Below are 26,661 nucleotides of genomic sequence, written 5' to 3'. Positions count from 1 at the left end.
AACCGGGTGGAGGTCGGAATTAGCGGGTCCCATGTTATCCTATGGGGAAAACGTTCCAGGTTTGCCTGTCGGTATCTCCGGTTCCCGGGGGGCTACCGACACGGGGCTGGGCTCGTTGGAAAGCTCTGGCCCTCAGCTACAGAATGGGCCTATTTGGAGAATGGGCCTGGAGCTGTAGCTCCATCAGCTCCATTGTTAATCCGGCCCTGCTTTTATGTGAATCATTGGTAGATTCCATCGCAGAAACGCCATCATTATTAACCTCAATTACCTTAATTTCCACTCATTTCCTGTCTATTTTGAACACTTTAAAATAATAGTGTGACACTTTAATAAACTATATGGAGAAATGCTCCCACCAGCGCCTAAAGAAAAGAGGAGCAAGATGGAACTGTCTTTGGGCCCTCCCACCCACCCACCCGCACGTTGTATAAACAGGACATGCACACTTTAACAATCCAATAATTTTAGCCACAGGGTCTGCCACACGACTGTTGCTGTGTTTGGGTCCCCACAAAAAAAATAAGCAATGCTCCAAACAGCGCGTAATGGTCACCACAGTCTCACAGTATCGTAATAACACAGCTAGGGTATGGATAGCAGTCACAGTACCTCATAAACAGATGGGGCACAGACAGCAGTCACATTACAGTATAAACAGATGGGGTACCAGCAGTCACGCTACCGTATAAACAGATGGGGTATGGACAGCAGTTATAGTAATTAAAAAAAGATGGAGTACGGACAGCAGTCACAGCACCGTATAAAAAGATGGAGTACGGACAGCAGTCACAGTACCGTATAAACAGATGGGGTACGGACAGCAGTCACAGTACCCTATAAAAAGATGGAGTACAGACAGCAGTCACACTACCGTATAAACAGATGGGGTACCAGCAGTCACACTACCGTATAAACAGATGGGGTACGGACAGCAGTCACAGTACCTTATAAACAGATGGAGTACGGAGCTACGGAGAGCAGTCACAGTACGTGGGACAGAGACATTTTTTTTTTTAACTTTTAATAATTTTATTAATTAAAAAAACAAACAGCAGTACCTTATAAACTGGTACAGAGTTGTGGACAGCAGTCATAAGCCCCTTACACACGGGGGAGATATATTGCTAGCAATATATGGCTGAGCAATATATTGCTCAGTTTCTCCTTTTCATGTGCCGCAGAGGTAATCAGCTGGTCGCAGGAGCAAGCTCCTGTGACCAGCGATTAGAATGGGGCTGAAAACGGGAGCGCGCACCCGGTGATTTATGGCCTGGGCACACTCCCATCTTTAGCAATATGGTCACCTGCAACCATATTTCCAGCGATTTCAGCCCCTATCGCCCCCGTGTGTACACAGCTATAGTACCATATAAACAGATGGGGTACCAGCAGTCACAGTAATGTATAAAACTATAAACAGGGCATAAAGTGGTCATGCAGTGGTGGGGGAACTCATTTCTTTATGCCACCTAATTACACCTCCTCCCCTACCCCCCATTAGGCAGAGACAGGGCCAGTGGTAGGGTTTTTGGCATTCCCCTGCAAACTAGAATGCTTTTCTGTAAGAATTACTGTGCAGTGCCAATGTGGAGGTTAAAAATGTTCCTCCTCACTTAGAGGTGGTGGAACTCAGTTCCACCCCATTCCCCCTCACTTTAACCCCTGACTATAAACAGATGGGGTACCAGTAGTCACAGTAACGTATAAAACTATAAACAGATGAGGTACGGAGCTATAGACGGCAGTCACAGTATTGGCATATACTACACACAGTGGGTGTACAGTATGCAGTGCACTGCACACACTGCGTTATGTGGAGTTATACACTATAAAACAATACTGCTGGTGGTGCTACTAAACTTAAATAAACTAAAAACTTGTGGCCACTGCCTAAAGTGCCTATGAAACAAAGCTGGTGCTCACTGCCTATGAAACAACAAAGCTGGTGCCTCTGCCCACTGCCAGTGCCTTTAAAACAAAGCTGAACACTGTAATAATAGCTGAAATATAGCTGCCCAATGTAACAACTTGCTATTCCCCCTTGGATCTTGGATCCAATATAATAGCGACGAACCACGGACTCGGCACCTTATATGGAATCCAGGTCTCGTGAAAATCCGACGGCGGGAAGGCGCCGTTCGCCCTCGCTTTGGAATCCGAGTCTGCCGAAAATTGGTGAGCCGTGGCTCGGCAATACTCGGATCCCATAGTTCGTTGCCGTCCGGATTCTTCAGAATCCGGACCGCACATCTCTAATATATATTACTCCCCTACCCCTGCAATTACCCATTGACCAAGTTTATATTGCCTTTACTTTGTGTTTTGACAGTGTAACTTTCTCCCGTGCAGTTTGCAGCCAGTAATGACAATTGGCCGGGGGCCCCCCTGTCTACAGTGACCCGGGCCCCGTGAAGGCTTAATCTGCCCCTGAGAGAAAATAGAGGTGACCTCGACCACACGGAGTGGGTCGGGGTGCAGGTGCGCCTGGCCGGAGCTGTGTATCCCTAGCTGCTGCTCTGAAACAGGGTAGTTAGTCCTGTAATGAATATACGAAAAAAGAGAAATGGGGTGGAGAGCTGCGCTTTCAAATTAAAATATAAAAATATACACCTTAAATAAGGAATTCTACAGATAAAAAGGAATAATGGATTGGTTGATCTAGTACAAAGAAAATTTATTATCTAAAAATTAGCACATAGCCAAAATACAATAGTGATAAAATATATTATATAATATATTACATATAAAAATTCATCTCACCAGATACAATTGGAATAAGGGTAGAGCCCGGAAAGTCCAAAAAGTCCTGTACAGGGCTGAGGTGGTACACGTCCTATGTGGGGTTAGGAAATAGTCCCCAAGGAGAGCAGTAGGGAGGGAGGACCGGGTAACGATGTAAGGAGTGGCTCGGGTTGACACAATGTGCCGACTCCCTCCGCCAGGTTCACTAAGGCGGGGTATGGTCCTCAACCTCTACCTTTCCTGCTATTAATTGTAATCCAATGGCAGGCCGGTTGGAGATGGTGATGCCGAACTACAACTTTGTAGATGGCCCAATTGGGATCCACAAATAGTGGGGCTTGGTTGGTGTCCCTGTTATAGCAGATGGTGGGGAGGACTCGATGGTATTGAACAGGAGCGGCCCAGGGTGGCACAAATAACCGTCTCCCTCCGCTGGATGTAGTGATGCGGGATGTGGTCCTCAACCTCGACCTTGCTGCTAATGCTGGGTGGTCCAGTGGGACAAAGGTGGTAAGAAGCAACTCAAACCAGCGCTTCCGGGTTCTTTAATGCTACCAGTTGGAATTCTGGATAGAGATGAACAGCCTGTGTCCTGACCGGTTTCGCTGCTCCAGGCAGCTTTATCTGATAAAGCTGCCTGGAGCAGCGAAACCGGTCAGGACACAGGCTGTTCATCTCTATCCAGAATTCCAACTGGTAGCATTAAAGAACCCGGAAGCGCTGGTTTGAGTTGCTTCTTACCACCTTTGTCCCACTGGACCACCCAGCATTAGCAGCAAGGTCGAGGTTGAGGACCACATCCCGCATCACTACATCCAGCGGAGGGAGACGGTTATTTGTGCCACCCTGGGCCGCTCCTGTTCAATACCATCGAGTCCTCCCCACCATCTGCTATAACAGGGACACCAACCAAGCCCCACTATTTGTGGATCCCAATTGGGCCATCTACAAAGTTGTAGTTCGGCATCACCATCTCCAACCGGCCTGCCATTGGATTACAATTAATAGCAGGAAAGGTAGAGGTTGAGGACCATACCCCGCCTTAGTGAACCTGGCGGAGGGAGTCGGCACATTGTGTCAACCCGAGCCACTCCTTACATCGTTACCCGGTCCTCCCTCCCTACTGCTCTCCTTGGGGACTATTTCCTAACCCCACATAGGACGTGTACCACCTCAGCCCTGTACAGGACTTTTTGGACTTTCCGGGCTCTACCCTTATTCCAATTGTATCTGGTGAGATGAATTTTTATATGTAATATATTATATAATATATTTTATCACTATTGTATTTTGGCTATGTGCTAATTTTTAGATAATAAATTTTCTTTGTACTAGATCAACCAATCCATTATTCCTTTTTATCTGTAGAATTCCTTATTTAAGGTGTATATTTTTATATTTTAATTTGAAAGCGCAGCTCTCCACCCCATTTCTCTTTTTTCGTTTAATCTGCCCCTGCCACCTATACATTGCTTCAAGCTAAATTTGAACTTTGTTTACGACAATGGATTCCAGTCCTGAGCCCTCATTCTCCCGGCAGTCCTTCCCTGATGACAGCCCTACATTTGCTAGAGAATAGTCTGTAGCATAGGAGCCAAATCTGTGTGTGGGTGTTGTGTGTTGCTGTAGACACACTCCATGCCTATTTACTGTCTTATGAGATCTTCCTCAATCATAAAAAAAAAAAAAAGAGATTGCTCTTATTGGCCCCAGCATACTGTCATGATCACATTATGAGCTCTGGCGATGAGAGTTGACAACAAGTTGGTTGTAATTGCCCCATTATTGCATGCAGTGAACAAAATATGCCTATATGCTGAGTAGTAAGTATGCCTCTCTGTGACCATGGGGCATTTACACGTGGAGCAAATACTGCAGACAGCAGATTGAAAGGTAGATTTCAGAGGTGGTAGAGGCTAGTAGAGCAAATTAAACATGTGGGGTACATAGGCGAATCTAGAATTATTGTAATGGGTGGTCCCAGATCTAGACATAACAGCTGGGGTACCTTTGCGTGGCTACGCCGCGCTGCAAAAGGGGGCATGGTCTGTTTGGAAGGAGGCGTGGCATCACAAAAAGGGGTGTGGTATTACACTTTAGACCATACACAGTAATGCCCATTACACATTTTAGCAAACTCTGTAATACCCATTACACATAAAGCCACACACCGTAATGCCAATTACACATAAGGCCGCACACCATAATGCCCATTACACATTGTGCCACACATCATGATGCCCATTACATACTATATAACAAATCGTAATGCCCATTACATATTTGCCACATAAGTGCTGCTTACCTACGTGCTCATTGCTAGGGGGTTCTTGCTTGATGGCACCATAGTACCCATTACACATGATGCCGCACACTATAGTACCCAATACACATGATGCTGCACACCATAGTACCCATTACACATGATGCCCCACACCATAGCACCCATTACACATGATGCCGCGCACCATATTACCCATTACACATGATGCTGCACACAAAATCTCCCTTACACATGATGCTGCACTCATAATGCCCCTTACACATGATGCTGCACACCGTAATGCCCCTTACACATTAAGCCACACATTATGCGTAATGCCTCCACATACCGCCACTTGTAGCGTCCCTTAAGCAATGCCCCCAAAAGTGCCACTTATTGTAAATTTTTATATGAGCCTTCACTGCTGCTGCAGGGAGAGATGGAGAGTGGTGCAGCTGCTTCTATGGGGAGAGGAGCAGAGCGCAGCGCAGAACACGCTCCCATGCCCCTCCTGGTGTCCCCTCTAGCCGAGTGAACATTTAAAATATTGTGCGCGCTGTTGTTGTGCGTGACGTCGGGGGAGCACGCCGGGCGACAGCACCACATGATTAAAGGGGGGGGGGTCGTGCTGAGGTGAAAGCAGGGAGAAGAATTGGAGCGGAAGCTGCAGGGGTGACAGTCATAGACAGCTGGGCAGAGAGCAGGGGGCTGTCTGGCTGTATTCAGAGCACTGCAGGTCACGGCTGTTCGAAATAATACCCCTTTCACAACAGAAAATGCAGGGATTGACCCGGGAATATGGTCCCAGGATCATGCAGGGACATTCCCAGGCTGACCCCTTATACACCAGCCTAGTCCCTGCATTTTCTGGTGTGAGGGGGAGAGTCAACCACTCCCCTCTCCCTACCCCCCTTTAACCAAGCAGCTATATCTTCGGAACCAACTGACCCATTTACATGAGACCAGTATCATATTGAAGAACTTTTGAGTTGGCTTCAAATGATTTTGGTCCCGTAAAACTGGGCTGTTTGGTTCCAGAGAAATATGCCCTCAATGAATATAAACAGTCATGAAATTACATTTAAGAAATAAAAAAAAACGGTTTAACCTCAATATCCCTGGAACCATTTAACCCATATAGATCCAGCCTGGTATAAGATTGAAGGCCCAGCGATTTGAGTTCGACTGAGATCAACCTCGAGCATCAGTGATGCTGAAGGGGGAACTGGCAGCCGTTGAACTGGGTGGGAGTCGGAATTAGCGGGTCCCATGTTATCCTATAGGGAAAACGTTCCAGCTTTGCCTGGCAGTATCTCCGGTTCCCATGGGGCTAGAGACACAGGGCTGGGCTCGTTGGAAAGCCCCTTCCCTCAACTACAAAATGGGCTCAACTACCCTCAACTACAAAACGGTGCACCCCCGGACCACCCCCTCTATTCGCCTATGGTGGGGTAGGCATAAGGAAATCCTTACAAAGAAATAAGGATCAAATAGCATACCTCCCAACTGACCCGCTTTCTGTTGGAAGATTCCATTTTTTGGGGATGTTCCCACGCAGCGTCTATTCTCCACAGGCAGAGGGGCAGCAGCGGCAAAATGAGGGCAATGGTCATTCTTCATCATCATTGAGATTTGGGAGGTATGAAATATGTTTAAAATAGGCAGAGCCAGCCTTATCCAATTTGATGCCCAAGGCAAGATTTTTGTTGGCGCCCACTAGCAGATGATACCACCACCAAATATTCAACTGACCCCCCTGCACATTATATACTAACCACTGTGATGTCCATTACATATTGACACACACACCGTAATGCTCATTACATATTATGCCACACGCCGTAATGCCCATTACAAATTATGCCACACACCATAATGCCCATTACACATTATACCAAACACTGTAATGCCCATTATACATAATGACACACACCGTAATGCTCATTACATATTATGCCACACACCGTAATGCCCATTACACATAATATTACACACCATAATGCCTATTACACATAATATCACACTCCGTTATGCCCATTACAAATTATGCCATACACCGTAATGCCCATTACACATTATACAAAACACTGTAATGCCCATTACACATAATATTACACACCGTAATGCCCATTACACATAATATCACACCGTATTGCCTATTACACATAATATCACACTCCGTAATGCCCATTACACATAATGCCACACACCTGTGGGTGTGGGTTGTTAGGTCTACACCAACTAGGTCGACAAGCATTGGTTCGACACCACTAAGTTGACAGGCAGTAAGATCGACATGGGTCTAGGGCAACAGGGGTCAAGGTCGACATGGATCTAGGTCGACAGGACATTAGGTTGACACAAGCATTAGGTCGACATGGGCAAGGTCAACATCCAAAAGGTCGACATAGGGTTGTTCATTGTTTTTTCACCCGAATGTCGACACAGTCGACATTGACACAGTTTGAATTGCACCGCATCCCCACGCTTCGGTCGTAATGCATCGGGCACACTATTTTATTCTCCCACCGTGCCCTAGTGGATTGTAGGGCATGAAATACCATCTGTCGGCACATGTTGGCTCAAAAAACTGTGGAAAACCCCATGCTGACCTTTTGACTGTCGACCTAACCCATGTCAATACTTGTGTTGACCTAATGACCTGACAACATACACCCATGACGACCTAAACACATGTCGACCTTGACCCATGTCGACCTAAACCCGTCGACCTTCCTGCCTGTCGACCTAGTGATGTCGACCCAATGCTTGTCGACCTAGTTGGTGTAGACCTAATGACCGTATCCCACCTGTTAGGCACCTGCTCTGAAATGTTGTATTTGTTTTTTTTTTTTGCCACGTTCATTATATTCAGTCTTGTAAATGTATAGTACACGCGCAGGTTTGTTTTTTAAATCTTCAAGTTAAACAGCATCACTTCCAGATCAGGAAATGTGCTTTAGACCTTTTTCCATCTTTTGTTTTTTGCCTGATGCTGTATTCTAGAAAAGTAATGCCCTTTTTATACTCCGGCATCTACAGGGAGATTTACAATATGCTGCATACTAATTCAGCGTGAAGTAACTTTTCCCTGCTTTCTCCCCTGTAAGCTCTCAGGCCTGCATCAGCTGAGCCGTCTGTTAGCACAGGCTTTCTTACCTTCTGGGAGCGATCAAAAGAAAGATGAAGAGAGAAGGATTATGCGCGCCTCTCTACTTCTCACTGGTGTTACTCAGCTGCAGATTTATTCACTCAGTTTGTGCCTACTTGCATCCAGGTCAAATGTCTGTTTATAGGAAACAAAATTTACATTGTGCCGCCAAGAAGAGATTTCTGCTTTTTTTTAGAAGAAGAATGGATTTGTGACTTTTAATAGAGAACTAGTTCTGGCAGTAGCTTTATTTCAGTGCCCGAAGATGCTCAACAGCATACTTACCTAAATTTTTTTTCTCCTTTCTGGGAGAAGCCCGGAGAGGAGAAGCTCATCTGCATTATGGGGGGTGGGGATGGAGATTGAAATCAAGTCCCGCCCCATCACAGCCAAATGATGCAAGTCTAAAATAAACTAGAATGGAGCAAAAATATGCGTTTTGCATCATATTAGCCCTGCCCTCTCCCCAGTGAGTCATGTTTGGCATCTATTGACCAGAGGAGAGGGATGTAGAGGTGTCCAAGTGCATGCAGGAGACTTGCAGTCATATCTGGGGGGCTGGGAGGACCATCCGATCTTCGGAAGCCACACTGTACAGAGGTGATACTACCTGTACCCTCAGCAGCAGACTAGTCCAGATGGCTACACCTCTGACTGTACCCACGGACCGCAGCACTGCTTGCTCCCGTTCTACTGATGCAAGTTATCTGACTATGCTGCAGTGGTGGCTGTGTACAGAGGGGCACTGTGACAGCCACCACTGCACATGCTCCTCTGGGAATAATTTGGATGGCCAGCACATTTTTATGGGGCCCCTTGGAACCTGCTGGGATCTAGGTAGACACCTATTTTGCCTTGTAGAAAATCTGCCTCTGGTCCTCACACATGGGTGCATGTGTCACACGCCGCCGGTGGGTAGATAAATACCTTGAGTCGCTGGATACTCTTGGTTCCACACCGATTCTTCACCGTGTCGGCTATAGGGAACACACCACCCCAGGAACTCAAGCAAGGCGTTCAGCAGGTACAACCGCTAATGTTTTACTTAGTGCGAATAAGACACAAATAAGTAATGCGTATTCAAACGACAGTAAGTGTGCTAAACAATCTACCAATCTAGTAACTATATCCGCTTTGCGGATTTACACCCCTATAGGATCGACAATCCTAGAACAAATCCCACAACAATCTCCAGTATTCTGGGGAGTGGGTCAACTGGTCCTGCCAACCGCCAACTGGGTCCTCGCAGGCAACAGTATTCTCACTCGCTATGCAAGTATCAACAAATGGCCCTAGACATCTAGTACATATATCTATTGGGTATTCAACAGGTCATGCATATGAAATACAAACGGTAACTGATGAAACGTCAGATTAAACACAATGAAACACAGTGTGGGAGGACTACTTTTCCTGATGTGTCCTCTAATAATGCGTTCCGGTTCCGGCACGGTGAACACAGTACTTTAAATCCAGGGGAGAACTGACTCCCAGCAATAATCGTTTAGGCCACAAGATGGCAGTATCCCCTAGGTTAGACCATGGTTCACCCTTTGGCAACTTCTAACTGAGATCCTCCGTACAGGGATCATTCCCCTGCTTAACTGGGGTTTTGTTACCTCTAATGCTCTAATGCAGGCATGTCCAACCTGCGGCCCTCCAGATGTGCTAAAACTACACATCCCAGCATGCCTTGCCACAATTTGGCTATTAGGGAATGCTAGAATGATGGCAATGCATGCTGGGATGTGTAGTTTTAGCACATCTGGAGGGCCGCAGGTTGGACATGCCTGCTCTAATGCTTCCTGGTGGGATATTGGGGGTAGCGTATCCAATGGCAGTCACCTGGTGGGGTATTAGGGTTAGCGTACCCAGTGGCAGTCACCTGATGTGGTATTGGGGTAGCGTACACAGTGGCAGTCACCTGGTGGGGTGGAGCCTAGCTGGGGCAATAGCAGGGGGGGTGCCCAATTAATGGGAATCTCCGTTGGTGACAGGGAGTGGGTACTGAGGGCAGCCCTGGGGTCACCGGCAAGCAGGGTACCTGAGGTCAGGAACAGGGAGCAGGCTCCTGCCCATTGCGATTGGGTCCCCAGGCGTGTGGATAGCTGGCTCCGGTCTCTCTAATGCAGGAGGGTGTGCTAGTGTGGGTGCTGCTACTGCAGCGTTGTCGCACTCAGTCGCGTGGCTCCTGCCCTGCTACACTCCGCACTCTGGTCTCTCTCAGCCGTCTGCTCCAGCTGCTGGGCGGCTCCTTCTTGCTGCTGCGGCGTCTGCTCAGCTTCGGCGGTGTTCGGGCTCTGTCCTATGTTCGCCGCTGGTCTTCTCCGGGCACCCGCTTCTTCTCTCTTCTCCTGGGCAGGCCACGCCACTCCTCACATGCCGCGCTGCTCTCTCGTGCCCTCCGGGTTCACGCTTCCGGCGCCTCTGACCCCCCAGGTACCTCCTCCTCTCTCCGCTGATTTGTCCCTCTTTGGCTGTCACTCGGCCTGGGGACAGGTTTTCACGCCCTATGGCGCCTCCAGCATTAACCTCTTAGGTCAGGACGCAGGGTTTTCACTAGTGCTGCGGTTGCCTAGCAACCCAGCGTGCATTGTCCCTGTCACTGGAAGCATTCCAGGTTAGGGTGCCACACATGCGTGCCTTTGGCGTGCCCATGTGTAGCTTTGTCGTGTACATGTACAAATTCTAGGGCAAAATGGACAAAAAGATGTTTACTGCAGGTGGGGCAGATACAACATGCAAAGAGAGAGTTATATAGTTGCGCTATATAAGAAACTGTAAATAAATAAATATGTACACATGTACAGGGATTTTTGGACCGATTTATTGTGATCCGATGAGCACTCCCACAGATTTCAACTGCATCTTCTGATCTTCCATGCTGCAGGGACGATCAGAAGAGGCACCTAAATATCTGTGGAACTCATAGGCGTGCGCAGATCATTACATTAGGGTGTGCACCTCTTGAAAAATATGTGACCCTTACCAGTGCCCTTTACAATTAATGCCCCACCAGTGCACTTAACACTCTGGACTGGCCTCCACTGCTGCTGCTGGCTGTCCGTGAGGTGCTGAGGGGAGACACCATGCCTGTACCCCTGAAGCTTTAGATACAGTGCCTGTGGCAGCCCTCAGCCATTCTAAATCTCTGGCTTATGAGCACGGACCAGCAGCTGCGCTAATTGGGGTTTGGCTTCTTGTGGAGGGGTGGGGGTCATGATATGCCCCTTTTCCACTCCGTGGGCATGGCCAGTCTAGCAGAAATTATAGGTCACACTCCGTGGGCATGTGCATGTACTACATTGTGTCTATTTTCCATATTGCGAATAAGCCAAGCCATAATGATAAAAATCAGTGATGTCTTGGCTTATAGGTTCAGACACCAATCTTTCAGTAGATCATAATAACATATAGTTGTTATCTCCCCTCCCCCCCCATGACCTTGTTATTAAATTATTTTATGTAGTTTAAAAAAATATATATATATTAAAAAGTGACCTAGTCACTGTGTATGCCAGAAGTGTGTTTTTAGGTAGCAGCGTCTTGTATCTTGTGTAGCATAATTACAGGGTTCCTACCGCTGTGAAATCAGTGTTGCGGTAGTGAATTGGTGGGGATAGATTCAGCTACACCTGTACTTGCATAATAGGTGACTAAGGAGCATGTTTCTTACAATCCATTAGGGCAACTTTAAGGTGGCAAAAAAAAAAAAATGAAGATTGTGGTTTTATGTATTTTTGTTAGTATTGCCACTTGGAAATGCATATGGTACTACTGCCTTGCTGATAAAGGTTTCCATGTAGCTTTAGTATTTCATGTAATATCAATTTTAAATTTAGACTTTCTAATTTTACCTGTGTAACTCATATATTGCATAAATATATAGATGATCTAGTTTTTGTATTGATTTTTAACCCTTCATTATATAGCCAAGAGCGTGAATGATGAATTCTACTATTTGCATTTGTTTCTAAGTACACCACTGCTAGTGTGCGGACGGCACATTGTTATGGTCTGCATGAGCTGCTGATAAATGAGGTGGTCTTTTGCTACAATTGCAGAAACAGAGTTTGGATTTGTAACAGCAGTAAAGATTCATAAATGCTCCATAAATCAGTCCCACAGGCTTAGTGTCGTTGCTGCAGTTGTGGTTTTGTCGTCTATCCACAAAGTGATCTGAGACATGACCTCCTCATTTCACAGGTGAAAAGCATCAAACTAGCTCCTATTAATCACATCGGTATTCATCTCAAAAAGATTAATGCTGCTGGCATGTAGGTGATAGACTTATTTTCCCCCTTTCAATTCATAATGTAGTTTTACATAGAAAATAATACTGTTGTTTCATATTCTCATGCAGCCTCTGGATGGCGCTGAAACTCTACTTCCCATATTTACTATAATGACAATGTACACCAGCAATGTTACTGTTCATAATATGGTATTTCTTGATTATTATTCATTTAGTTGTATGCGACATCCATTAATTATGCAGTGAAGTTATTTTTTTTTTTTGTATAGCGCATGCATATAAATCATTTAATTAACAGTGAGGTACTATTTGTGGGAGATAAGGAGGGACTGAAAAGCAAATGTGTCATAATTCCAATGGCGGAACTCTAGGAGACAATGGAGACTCCTGTGACAGGCACCAAGCCCTGGAGTGGGCACTTTCCCTCCGCTCCAATGTTCCAGCACTTGAAGCTCCCACTCTTTTGATAGTCTGATAGAGGAGCTAGAGAGTGTATTGTTGGCTAACCAATGTTATGGTAAGCAGAAGTGATGATAAAGATTCCACATATCTAGAACAAATTTAATATTATCAGATAGAGAGGCCACAATTAGTATAAGTCTGTATTGTCAAAAACTTTTTCATTTGAAAGTAAAGTATCCTGCTATTTACTAAATGTAACTTCCAGGGACAATTTTTGCCTGAACCTCTGTCCCAGCAAGTTTCATCTCGGGCTTATCATAAAGGCCACCATGCATTAGGCCGACAAGTCGGACCTAATCTACTGACAACTCCCCGGGGCGCTGCTGTCAGAGGGAGCCGGGAACTAAGCAGAGCGGGGCGGCGGGGGGCTGAAAGCACAGAGCCAGGACACAAAGAGGCAGTGAGGTTACTTACTGGGCGGCGAGGGGACCGGATTGCCGGGTAGCGTAGGGAAAGCCGGGCAGCAGCGGGCGCACATAGTAAAAAAATAGTAAAAAACCACACAGAAATGAATGGACAGCCAGTGATTGGCTGAGAGCTCTCTGACTGAGATGCCTCTCAGCCAATCACTGACTGTCTATTCATTTCTATGTGTGCCCGCTGCTGTCCGGCTTCCCCCCCGCGCTACAGGGTCTCTGGTACCCATCACTGCGTTCACCGCCCCGGACCACCGCCCAGGTCAGTGCGCCTCCCCTGCCCGGCTCCTTGAATCAGCCTGCCCCGCTCAGCTCCCCATACCCCACGTCCTCTGCCCACCTCCAGGCTGCACATAAGATTTACCAAATCTTATGTGCAGCCCGTCCGATCTCGACCCGATGCGCACGGGACCGCGCATCGGGTCGGATGGCATGTCTGCACATACGATTTGAGCCGATTTCACTGCCCGATCCATCCGAATTGGGTGAAATCGGTCCCAAATCGCGCAGTGTAGGAGGGCCTTAAGACTCTAATGGTGTGTACACACGGTGTGATGTGCCTTGAGATGCGATCCCCGATATGATCAGATCGGATTGGGATCGGATCGCAAGGCACATCCGATTTGCATACAATCTTGACTATATAGTGCAGATCTGCACTATATAGTCAAGGCAGCCAAGACTTTCTGGCTTGCGATACGTGAACGCGCATTGTGAAAGACACTCCTTAGAAATAAATAGAATATACAGTAATGATAAGGACTCTCCATTGTTTCTAGGTCAGTCCCAAAGCAGATGGCAATGTGTCTATTGCACACCTGTGTAAAAGGAAATGGTACTTGTTTCCTAGAACGGCGCCCATCGCGGGCATCGCATGTACATCGCATGCCATTATAATGGCATGCGATGCGACTGATGCGATGCCTCCGATTTTACATAGAAATGCATGGTAAAATGTAAATCGCGTCGGTCGCATCGCATGCGGCCAAAAAAATCGCATGCGATGCGACCGACGTGATTACCGATTTTACATAGGGAACAATGTTAAATGGCCCAATTGACCCGATTTTACATAGGGAACAATGTTAAATGGCCCACAGACCCCAAATAGCCACCCTGAAGTGTGAAATGCCACCCCACCATCAACCTGAAGCGTGGCGAGCGCAGCGTGCCCGCGAGGGGCGGCGGTACGCGTCCTTCGACCTTTTCATACCCCCACTATCCACGTCGGTGTGGAGTTGAGAATAGGCTCAGTGGCTCGCTGCGCTCGCCACACTTTCTATTCTCAACTCCACGCCGACGTGGATAGTGGGGGTATGAAAAGGTCGGAGGACGCGTACCGCCGCCGCTCGCCACGCTTCGGGTTGCCGTTGATGGTGAGGTGGCGTTAACATTTGGGGGGGCCATTTCACACTTCAGGGTGGGTATTTGGGGTCTGTGGGCCATTTAACATTGTTCCCTATGTAAAATCGGGTCAATTGGGCCATTTAACATTGTTCCCTATGTAAAATCGGTAATCACGTCGGTCGCATCGCATGCGATTTTTTGGCCGCATGCGATGCGACTGACGCGATTTACATTTTACCATGCATTTCTATGTAAAATCGCGGGCATCGCATCGGTCGCATCGCATGCCATTATAATGGCATGCGATGTACATGCGATGCCCGCGATGGGCGCCGTTCTAGGAAACAAGTACCATTTCCTTTTACTTTTCCGCGATGGGCGCCGTTCTAGGAAGCAAGTACCAAGGAAATACTTACTCCAAAATAGATTTATTATAGTTTGTGTCGGTGTTGTAAAGTATAATTTACACATAAAGAGAAGTTCTGTAATTATTTCAGTTAGATATATATATATATATATATATATTGTTTTATGCAGTATTGCACATCAGTGATGGGCAACAGGTGGCCCTGGGACTTCATTAGCTCTCCACCTGCACCCCCAGCTGCTTCCTGTTTTGTCCAATATTTATGTAGAATTCCTGCTGATATGTTCTTACAAATGGTACACCCTCCACACACAGGAGTGAAGCTTGGCTTTCTGTTATTAAATTTAGCAAACCCCTCTTCCCAGTAGATAATAGTCCAAGTAGATAAAATAGAAAACATTGAGCAATATGGTTGCAGAGCAATATATTGCCAGCGATCATATTGCTCCGTGTGTACACAGCTTTAGAGTAATGGTGAGCATCCAGACCATGGCCCTTATTCTGATCTAAGCGGTAACGGCCGCTTGCGGACGTTCCGCCGATGTTTTTGCTCTGCGCATGTGCAGAGGGCACTCTGCGCATGTGCAGGCGAAATCGCAGCACATTTTATTTTACCGCCGCAAAGGGGGTGGATAGGGGCGTGAGGGGCTACCTAGCCTCATTTCCCTATGCATACGCCCCGCGTTTCATGGGCGTTCCCATGCAAACGCGGGGCGTACGCATGGAAATGAGGCTGTGACGCATGTGTTGGGGGCGGGCATCTGACATCGCCGGATGTCAGCTGCCCGCCCCCATACATGCTTTCACACGGACAAGTGTCCGTGAGGTCTATGGGTGCGGGAGCTGGTGGAGCGTGCGGCCCTGCCTTCGATGGTCGGCGACCATCGAATGCAGGGGGCTGCTCCAAGATGGTGGAGGCGTATCCCCCGCCATTTTCATGCGGACCGCCACATGTCCGCGTACGGACGGCCGTGGCGATCCGTATGGAAGGCGGGGATTCGCCTGCACGGTCGGAGCCGCATATGCGGCTCCGGCCGCACCAACCAGAATAAGGGCCCATGTTATGGAGCAGCAGCAGCCACAAGCTTGTGTAATCAGCAGCACCTGTGCTCTCTTGATGTAAGTGTTTAAGGGCTACTGTAGGGAGCACTAGAACTTCCTGAAGTGCTTGTATTATGCTGTGACCTGTATGCTGCAAACACTGTAACCATCATTACTGATTATGTGGTATGCAGTTTACCTGCTATGAAAAATAAAGCCAAAGACTTTATCTGATCCAGTGTATGGGATCAATTCATCTCATTTTGGCACACAACGTGGGGCCATACAACTGGAATTTACAAGCCATTCTTAAAGGGCCACCATACCACTATAAATATGTGTTTGCTGTTGTGCAAAGCAGGCGGTTGTTGACTTGGTCTATTATATTAAGTCTGGCAAGTATAATAAGCCTCCCAGGTTTGCCTTTAAAGGGGATGCGCAGGGCAATATGGAGGAGTTACTAAAAAAGTTTTCTGAACTGGCAGCTGGTCAGCAGACTATGGCTGCTTCACAACAAACCCAGATACAGAGCCAGCAGGCTCCGGTCCAGATGATACATGCAGGGCAACAGGATCTGGCTGCTGAACAACAAGCCCAGATTCAGATATTGCATGAGTAATTGAAGGAGCTGAGGAAAAGTGAGCTAGAGCGGGAGAGGCTACTGAGGCTCTCACCAGCTGATGACATGGAGGCATTCCTTTGTACGTTTGAGCGCATGTCCATGCATTTGGGATGGCTTGTGGAGGAATGGTCTGACAGGCTGGCTCTCTGTTTAAAAGGGGAGGCATGTCGAGCATATATGGATATGACGGTGGCTCAGGCACACTCTTATCCTCTTATCCTTATCCTCCTTGAATCTGGTTGGTAAGAAAAGCCTTTTTCTCACATTGCCCTCTGACAGGGATTTACCAGATTCATCACATGACATGTCCTAAATTAAGGAGTCCAGTGATTGCAAAGGACAGCTCTTATGCTATCCTTGCCTACCATCCTGAAAGCTGTGGGAGGCTCCTGGAAGAGTAGGTGGATTCCCACATCCTGTTTGCTTCCTAGTGAAGTGTTCAATCGTGGGGGTCTCGGAAAGGGGCAGGGCTAAATTTCTGGATTGCCTCATTTAGCTCCACCCCTCAACATGGTCCTGATAATGCAGGAGATTCCCTTTTGTTTGTCACTTCTCACCATTATTTTTATTTATTTATTTATTAACAGTTTTTATATAGCGCAGCATATTCCGTTGCGCTTTACATAGGGGACAGTGATACAACAAAACAGGGTATTTACAGACAGTCATTATGATAAGCAATGTTTAGTGTCTGCATCAGCAACTTTCCAAAGACAGGTGATTAGCTGCTTTGGGCAACTTCTTCACTTTCTCTTCAAGGCTTGATCCATCTCCCCATATGGAATGATAGAGGGCCCCTCACTGAGTGCATTAGCATACCTATAACTGAAGTACACAAACAATAGTACAGTATACTACAGATGGAGCCTTCTTCAGCTAGCCTTCTCTGGATAGCCATGGTGAGCCAAGGCCTATTGTTCTCCGCTGCAATACAATACAGTACATAGAACAATACAGTAGGGGATTAGCAGAGGACTAAGTCTGACAGTTTTGGCTCATTTAATTGCCAAGTCGTTTGCTTTGTTGAGGGAGGGAGGGAAGGGGGTGGGCAGGGGTCTGGGAGTCCCCATAAAATGCTGTGCATTCCCCTGGGAGCGCAGACATGATGATGCCTGCGTGGGGTGGGCGGATGACATCACATTATGTCAGTGCCTGCCCAGAATTCGGTCATCTCTGTCTAAACTGACTCTTATTTGCAAATGGGGAAAAAAATCAGCGAATGATTTTACACTGGTGCAGCCACATGCGAGGGGGTTTGTAAGTGTGCACATCCCCTCGCATGCAAATACAGGGATTCGCACAGCAGGGGGGGTGGCAGTTTAGCTAAGTGGTGGTAGGGTTGCACTTACCTACAGGCCCGCAGTAAGAAGTGTTGTATTGGCTCTAGGTTCAGATGCTGCAGTACAGAATAATGAGGCCAGATAAGCAGGGCTGCCATCAGAAATTGTGGGGCCCGGTACTGACAAAATAGGAAGGGCCCCCCTACCACCACCTATTGTTACACAAAATATTTTAATCAGATATTTTGGCCATACCCCTCTGTGAATGGGTGGCGGCCAGGCCACCAGTGGCATAACAATAGCACCGCAGCCCCCGCGGTCACGGGGAGGCGCAATGTAAGTGCGGGCGCCGGGGGGCTGCGGTGCTATTGTAATAGCAGTACGGTGCGGGTGGGAGCTGTGATGCCTGTCAGCACTGCAGTGGTCCCGGCTCCCATCCTGGCTTCATTCTGATGATATGAAGAATGGACCATCATAAAATGTACGCCCCCATATAGCAGACCGTTCTCTGAAACGGTCTGCTGTATGGGGGCGGACATTTTGTGATGGTCCGTTCCTCATATCAGAATGAAGCCAGGACGGGAGCCGGAACCACTGCAGCACTGACAGGCATCCCAGCTCCCACCCGCGCCGATGACAACCGGACTCCCACCTGCATCGCTGAGAGCCGGACTCCTGAGTATGTAAGTAAACATGTAGTATGTATGTATATGTGGCTGGTGTCGGGCGGGTGGGGGGGGGGGGGAGTTGGGAGGGTGCACCAGAAACCTTTGGCAGGGGGCGCAATTTTTGAAGTTACGCCACTGCAGGCCACCATTTGCAAGGTGGGGTTTAGTGGACTTGCAGACTTGCGAATCAACCAGAATAACCCCTCTGGGTTTGATACAATTGCTGCTTTAAATCCTTTTAAAATTGTCACTTTCAGCAGGATAGGAAGTTCTTACTTTTGGCCCTGGCTGATGTAGAGAAAGGCACCAGCGATGCAGCAGTCAGTGTACCCACTTCCTGTTTCCAAATATTTGTATGGCTTTGTATGAACCTTGTATCAGTAATACTATTTATTATAGTCAGTGGTTGAAGCGGGGTGTGAATTATTAGATAGACCATAGACAGTCAATAGATCTACCCCAAAATGTAGACAGGGTCAAAATTCTGACATTAAAAGGTAGACACATGAAAAGGTTGACATGGAGTTTAAAAACAAAAATTATGTCAATGTCAACATGGACCCCCAATTAATGTAAAGCATACCATTTGCATGGCTCGTTTGGCTCACCATGCTTTGGGCTTCATGCCTCACTACACTTGGCATTATTATATTCTCGCTCTATGACAACATGGATGGTAAAGTAAGAACAAGCCTGGTTAAAAAAACACTTTACCTCCTCATCCTGTTGACCTTTTGACCCTGTTGTCGTATTGCATGTAGACCTTTTGGGGTACACTATTGACTGTCTATTTAAATAATGTAGATCTATCAACCAGAACAACTTTGTGCAGGCCTGTATAGGCAATCTGATACATTGGGGTTTCTGTAAGGTGTTTTAAACAGATGCTAGATTATTGCTACACCTGTTGCCCACCAATGCCATACCTCCACATATTCATTGCCGGGTCTTCATGAAGGAGCACTGCCCTTCCCCTCTGCTGGCGGTGCCACAATATGGAGGAGGATCTGCTACCGGAACATGTTAGGCTTGTACAAGTGCATGATGTGTGATATGGGGCATCCAAGGACCAAGCTGGACTTAAACCGTGCCTCTCTGTGACATCACCTATCAACCTCTCACAATATGTAGGTGCTGCAGTGGGCAAATGCCAAAAGAGAAAATTCCAAAAGACTCACAGAAAGTATGTGAGTCCAAAAAGCTGTAGAGTCCACCCAATTGCAGGCAGCAAGAATTCAAACGCGTTTCAGGTTCTAGACAACCCTCTTCAGGTACCCTTTTGCTCCACAGCACCTACATACTGTGAGAGGCATATTTAAAACATGTCAAAGTATCAATGCTACCCTTTGCAATCTTTGGAGTGTTTTTGAAGGTGACCTTATGAGCAGATAATGGGTAAATAAGGGAGGAATAGTGTATGTTTGTGTTCATTTTCTACAGGGGAACTACAGATGCCAGTTTGCCCTTGATGTATGTGCATGCTGAAATTTGTTGTTCTCAAGTGCCATCATACCTGTCACTCTTGTTGAAATCAGCAATATAAATAATACTATTATTAACTGATTATTACTTACGTACATAAAGCCCCGAAGTTACAAAATACAGCTCTATTATTAGCAGGGAACATATTTTTGTGTCCTGGGCAGAACCACCCTGGTGCCAATTACAGATGGTGGAATAATGGTGGTAGGACTGAAACCCTGAGGGTCTCCCCTATATGGTTTTACTAGCTATGGCTGGTGAAGTTAAGTTCTGGTAATGCTAATATTGTTGGCATTTACTGTAGATTTAAGGAAAAAATAACTATGGTGCACAACACAGGGTGCAACCACCAGTTGGTGGTAGTTTATCCAGAAAAAGTCTACTTAATTCCCATGAAATAAGATGACTGGAATAAATTGATTTCTTTTTGAAAAACAAATGTAAAATACATTTTAACTATTTTAAAGTATTTAAAAGCAAAGAGTACAAATAAAATAGGGCATACAGAAAGAGTTTGTTAAAAAAAAATTAAACATCTGTGCATAGGGATACAGATAGGGCTGCCATCAGGGGGGTACTATGGGGACCACTGTCCCAACCACTCAGAGGGTAGGGCCTGGGCCTATCTATCTCTGCAGACAGCACAGCTGTCAGCACCCCCCTTCACTACACAACCATCAGCTGCAGCCATGGGTCATCTGGCTGCCACTATCACGATCACCCACATCAACAGCTCCGGGCCGTGGGTCAGAGGATGGAGCAGCAGCATGGAACAGGAAAGGAGACTCATGGTGGAGTGGGGACAGAGCCACTGGGGATGGAGCCTTCAGGACACGTGTGTGTGTGTGTGTGTGGAGGAGGTACATACAGGAGCTTCCAGGAGCAAAGTGAAGGAGGAATGGAGGCTGCCATCGCCGGGAGCCATGTATAGGGGCACAAAGCTGCTGCTGTTGGCAATGGAGAGCAGGAGCTGCTGAGAGCCAGGTAGAGGTAGGGATGGCCATCGACAATCGATGATTAGAATAGTTTTGCCATCGATGGGGGAGAACCAGCTGGTTTCCCACCATCGATGTTAAGCTTAAATGAATAGTTTAGTTTTTGCTTTTTCCCCAAGGGGCTGGGACACAGAGAATAGCTCTGCCCCTGACAACCGCAAAGCACCACCCCCATATTTTAATTGGCCTACAGGTCAATCAATCAAAGAAAATGGATGGCCATCGATATTTAAAAACATTTATGTCCATCCAATGAATAGTAATATACTATTGATGGCCAGCTGCACTTTTGCCATCAATGGCAACCATCGATGGCAAAGGCAACGATGGCCATCCCTAGGTAGAGGGGACGAGGGGCTGGCGGAGCTGATGCGCACGTGTGGCGGAGCCAGGTCCTGCACAATTTAAAAAAATAGTGGCCAGTAGGAGAGCCTGACCCTCTGAGGAGAAAGAGCACAGCACAGCACTGGCAGTGCAGAGGGAACGCAGCAGGGGATAGGATGCTGTGAGAACGAATTTGCTTGGCAAGGCAACAAACAGGAGCATTCCCATGCTCTGCTCCTTCTCCAGCTCATTGTCCCTACCATTACTGACCCCCCCCCATCCCACTCCCAGTGTCTCCCTTCTTCCCTAACCAAATAGCTCACTACACCATTTCACTGCCCCGGCACCTAGAAACCCCCAACCTGCCAGTCACAATAATACTCTTCTCTCATTCTGCTTAGAGGCCCCTATTGACTATGTGTCTCATTCCAGCCTAGAGTCCCTCACAATCTCACCAAACCGCCTTGTGCCCTTCTCTGGATATGCCTCTGGCTGAGGGACACACTAGCCCCCCAAAATCTGCATTCAGCACAGGATCTTGATGCTCAATACAATTATTTTAAACATACATTTGTATTGTCAAGCCTCCCACAATTAGGTTACGCCCTTGAAAAAATACCTGGACTCGCAACAGCTCTCTGCACTCCTGAACACAACTCTGCTATTCAGTCAATGCAACCTCTCTGAACTTTGCCCCCTAACCACATAGTTACTGTACTGTATGACTCTGCATCACTTGTACTGGCCACAGCATAAGCCAGTATTGTATTGAAAAGTTTAGAATTAAAATGTAAATGTAAAGTTCAAAGACTTGAAAGCAGCTTGTATAGTTTTATTAGAAGACTTAAAGCTTTTCACTCAAATCATCGAAAAGCAAAATGAATGTGTATCTAACAAAAAGGTTTTTTTTCATTATTACTTTTCTTATTTTAATAATTGTTTTAGAAAAATATGCTATTGTAGCAAAATCTGATAATTTGCATAACCTATTCCAGATTTTCTTTTAATTGCTACTGTACATATTCTAACACTTTCCCCACACTACTACTGCTTTGAGTTTACACTAGAGGTGTCCCTAGAAATGTGACAGGTGCTTGGGATGCTATAGAATGTGAAATTACAGTTTATTTTATGCAGAGGATTGCAGCAAAACATGTGTGTGATCAGTGATATTAAGGGGGAATGCTTTCCATTGTTTTATTATTTGCATTGGAAACACGAATTTACAGGATTTTATAGAAAACTACCACACCTCTTTTTAACAGGGGATCACACTTCAGGGGAAGAACAGGGAGTAGAACCCCTTTATGGGATCTGATTAAGGTCGCAATATTTGAGGCTGCACTCTTGCTCTTTGAATCCACATATTGGGGGAATTCAATTAGCCGCAGTAAATAACCATAGCTAATTGATCCCTGGGGTGTATTCAATTCTGACTGCTAGTTGGAACTATTGGGGATGTATTTTCACTCGCCCAGGGGCAGGAGAAACAAAATCCTAGAAAAGAGCTGTGTTGCCACTAGAGATGTGCAGACTCGGATTCCAGAGATCCGAGCCCCCACGAACGTCAGCAGCGCTCAGAGATTCCCGCCTGACTCGGGTCCGTCTGCGTGGTCAGAACGTCATCTCCCGGCGCCGGATTTCGCAAGGCTTTAAATAGCGGTTGCTGCGCCTGCCATCTTCACCACCCCCCCTCCTCATTAGGCAGAGCACAGACCAGTGCCAGGAAATTTGTGCCCTACCTCCTAAAAAGGGATAATGGTCCCACAAGGAGGGAGTGTTATCACACAATAGTAACTAATTACACAACAAAGTAGCACAATCAAATACACATTACACCGCATTTAGTGCTCTTGATCCATTCTCTGACACAGATATTGCTTCTTTGCTGTAAATAATGTGCCAATAAACTGATTTGGTTTAGAACAAACTATTGGATAAGAGGCATTGCGAGTATGCAATGTCCATAAAATGTAAGAGAGAGGAGTACCCAATCCTTCTTTCTTGGAAACGAAGATCACATTACAACTTAAACATAATTAGACGTTTATCAGATGTAAGCTAATTTCACAAGAACATTTTATAGGCTTGACGACACTGTTTGCTACTACTAAGGATACACCATGATCACAAGAGAAGCATCCACAGTTTTAGAGACTTTATTTATGTATAAACAATTTAAACACTTTGCCATAAATTATCTTTGCCTGTCTCTAATCTTCATTTAGCAGCAAATTAAAATAATATAAAAACTCAATGAACAGTTCATACATGTATATTACAAAAAAAAAATAAAAATACCAAAGTTCATAATCATTTTTTTTGTAGTGACTGTAAGGTGATTGTCTCAGTTTATTGTTTTGACCAAACAAACACATTTCTAGTTTTAATCTGAAACAGTGATTGTGCCATCTGGCCTTTTTTTAATATGAACAGGGTGATCAGAAGAGGTGCCCACTTGCGATAGTGTCACAATGCCCACATCTCTACTGGAACTGATACCAACAAACTACTGATTCTAGACAGACTACACCCTGTAACTGTGTTATACTGTATTGTCCACAATGGATTTCTCAAATACAAACAAGAGGATGAATTTAACTGTAGTGAAAGCCTCCAATTTGACTCACACATCACACTCTACCCACTGTATGAATAAATTAAGTCAGAGCATTTTGGGATAAGAGTGCAAGTCAAGTTTGTGTTTTCTTGTCAGAGTCTATCCAGTGCTCTTTGTTTTTTTTTAGAATTATTTCTACAAATCACTCCAAAGTCATTTCTTATTCAATTATTTTTGTTTCAATGCAGTAAGCATTCTTCGTAAATCAAAACATCGGAATACTTATCAAAGAAGCAGTCTTAGTAGTTTTCAGCAAAAGATCTTGTAAAGGGTGGCCATTTTGAATTTTTTAAACTTTTCTCACATGTCAAAGAAGTGAGGTAATTAGAGGCCTTATTTATTATTGAGCAGAGACCCAGAAGAAGTGGGTAATATCACAGGGGTACTTTGTGTTTAGTTGTATTGTATTTTAAGTCAGGCTTTGAGTCCACTTCAATTTGTGGTTTTCAGCAGCATACAACTCAAAAAATGTGAGCTTTCCTGCTACTTAACTGTCACAAAACAATTCAGCCTAGTGCCCCAATTAGGTCTTCATCTCCTTAGGAGAGGAGATAACAGTTGTTAATACTGATTCATCCAGGAATGGATGACTGCAGATTAATTTGTTACCTCTTTCCCATTTCGTTCTGTCTCAAGAACTGGATGTTACTGCTACTGTCTGCAAGCTCAGGGTACTGCTCCACCGGAAGAACATAGTACCCCTCATATCCTTGAACTCTTCCTGTACTTAAAAGCTGCTGTTTTTCACCCTCAGTCCATAATCGGCTACCTTCCTTACTATCCCGTGCTTTTTGCTGCTCTTTTGCCCAAGCGGCACTCAGTGCCCGCTGGCGTGCTTGGTCAAGAACTCTTGCTCTTTCTTCATCCAGAGTGTCGACAGTCAATCCATAGCGGATATTTAAAATAAGGGATGAATGCTGTAATTCTATGTTGGTAAACCTGCGAGTCCTTCCATTTATCAGCAGAGTTGGCTGGGAAACTGTAATGTTTACTCCACTGTCAAGTGTTTTACGACCTGTCGTCAAACCCAAGGTGACTAGGTCACTGTCAGATGAGCCGATTTTCACGAAATAATGTGTGTCCTTTCCTTCAATGTTGTAGTACATTTTTTCCAGATAGTGAGCACTGTTAAGTACCAGAGCAATTTTCCGACTGTCTTCACTGGCAATGCTAGACATTCCTGTTGTCACTTTGCCTTCTTTGATTGCAAACATTATTCCTTTTCCAATTATAGGAACTGCAGTTGCAAACCAGTGTCCCAGTTTCTCTCTTATGTTTGCATGCAGTCGTTTTACTATCGTCTGACCCTCCAATGCCATAAATGCTTGATTGTGTCTTTCAGTGGTCTGTTGAACACCCGTAATTAGCTGTAAGACAGAAAAATGAATTAGTTGTGGAAAGTTAAAAAGTAATTCAGTGAAGCATGCTAGCTAGACTGTACAGATCTCTGAAGGTCATGCAATACTGACTTAATTACATTTTGCCCTTAATTTGGTGCAAAACTTAATCACTTGAAATTAAAAAAGTTATCCAACTATTTGAGAATGTCTGTATTAAGCAGCAAAAAAGTTCAGAAATATATGTAAAATATATTTTTAAATGTTTGTGCCATTAACGTGTGGAAATTCTTTCTGTTCTTGTAATCATTTTAAAACTGCTTTTAATATAAGGACTTTAAAAACTATTAATTCTCAAATGTTAACGCTTTGGGGGTATGCAATCCCGGATCACGGCTGTCGATCCCTCCCAACAGCCGTGATCCAGTCAATTTGCATTTTTTGTCCGACAGCAAATTGGCAGGTGGGATTCAATATCCCGTATGGCGATCAGCCAAAAGTGGTCGTGTCTGCGTAAAGGCCATGGGTTGTTGATCTGCTTCCGGGATCGAGACAATCCACGCCCGTTATCGGCATAATGGGCCCGACAGCTTCTATAGTCGGGCTCGTTCTGTCGTGATCCCTCTTCAATGCTGTCGGTAAAGACAGCATTGAATAGGGCCCCGCCGCTTTTTCCCCAGTCGGGTATAGCGGTGGGAGATTGCATACCCCCATTTGAGTAGCAATGTTGCTGTGAGATATGTGCAAATTACCTGATAAAAATGTTGCTCACAGCGAGGCTTATTTTGGGCACAATATGTAACCAAACTTCAATTAATTGACTTTAGTTATTGCTGGCAAATGATCTGAAGTGATTCATATTCCTCGACTTTGGCCCTAGCATTTTTGGCGGATATTTTGCACATCTCGCACAGCAACGTCGGCACTCAAAGGGTCAAGACGAAACAAAATCTTAAATCTTGCAAATGTGTGCTCAGCAAAACAGAACAAACAAATCGCTCTTATCTGAACACATATAAATAACATATTCAGACCTATTCGCTAGGCTGCATATCCGGCATTTGCAATGTGAAAGGGGTATTATTTAAAACTAATTCCTGTGCAGTTTAAGTCCCACCCTAGTGTGTTTTGCTGCATCTGAGGTACAAATAAACTGTAAATTTAAAGAAAAACGCCAGTACACTACTTGTCGCTTCTCACTCATGCCAGGTGTTATGCACCACATGGTGTATTATGCCTTTTTGTATGAGGACAGACATATTAAATTAGCCACACCCCTTGCTTGG

General features: G+C 45.7%; 1 protein-coding gene and 1 long non-coding RNA gene across 14 annotated transcripts in view; one reads left to right on the top strand and one right to left on the bottom strand.

The window, feature by feature from the left end:
- The window catches only part of LOC146074110 (uncharacterized), a 123,298-nt gene that overhangs the window by 66,226 nt on the left and 30,411 nt on the right, over positions 1-26,661 (top strand). The window lies entirely within an intron of this gene.
- The window catches only part of TENM2 (teneurin transmembrane protein 2), a 2,252,147-nt gene continuing 2,249,047 nt past the window's right edge, over positions 23,562-26,661 (bottom strand). For all 13 annotated transcript variants that reach the window (XM_083181867.1, XM_083181872.1, XM_083181875.1 and 10 more), the window contains one exon: positions 23,562-25,405. In XM_083181867.1, the coding sequence (XP_083037993.1) occupies positions 24,644-25,405 (762 nt within the window). In that variant the 3' untranslated portion in view covers positions 23,562-24,643. The remainder of the gene's footprint in view (positions 25,406-26,661) is intronic.

This window comes from Crinia signifera, chromosome 4 (assembly GCF_055691185.1).
Source record: "Crinia signifera chromosome 4, ASM5569118v1, whole genome shotgun sequence".
NCBI classification, from domain to species: domain Eukaryota; kingdom Metazoa; phylum Chordata; class Amphibia; order Anura; family Myobatrachidae; genus Crinia; species Crinia signifera.
Note: the sequence above shows the minus strand (reverse complement) of the source record. Positions and strands in the feature narration are given on the sequence as shown.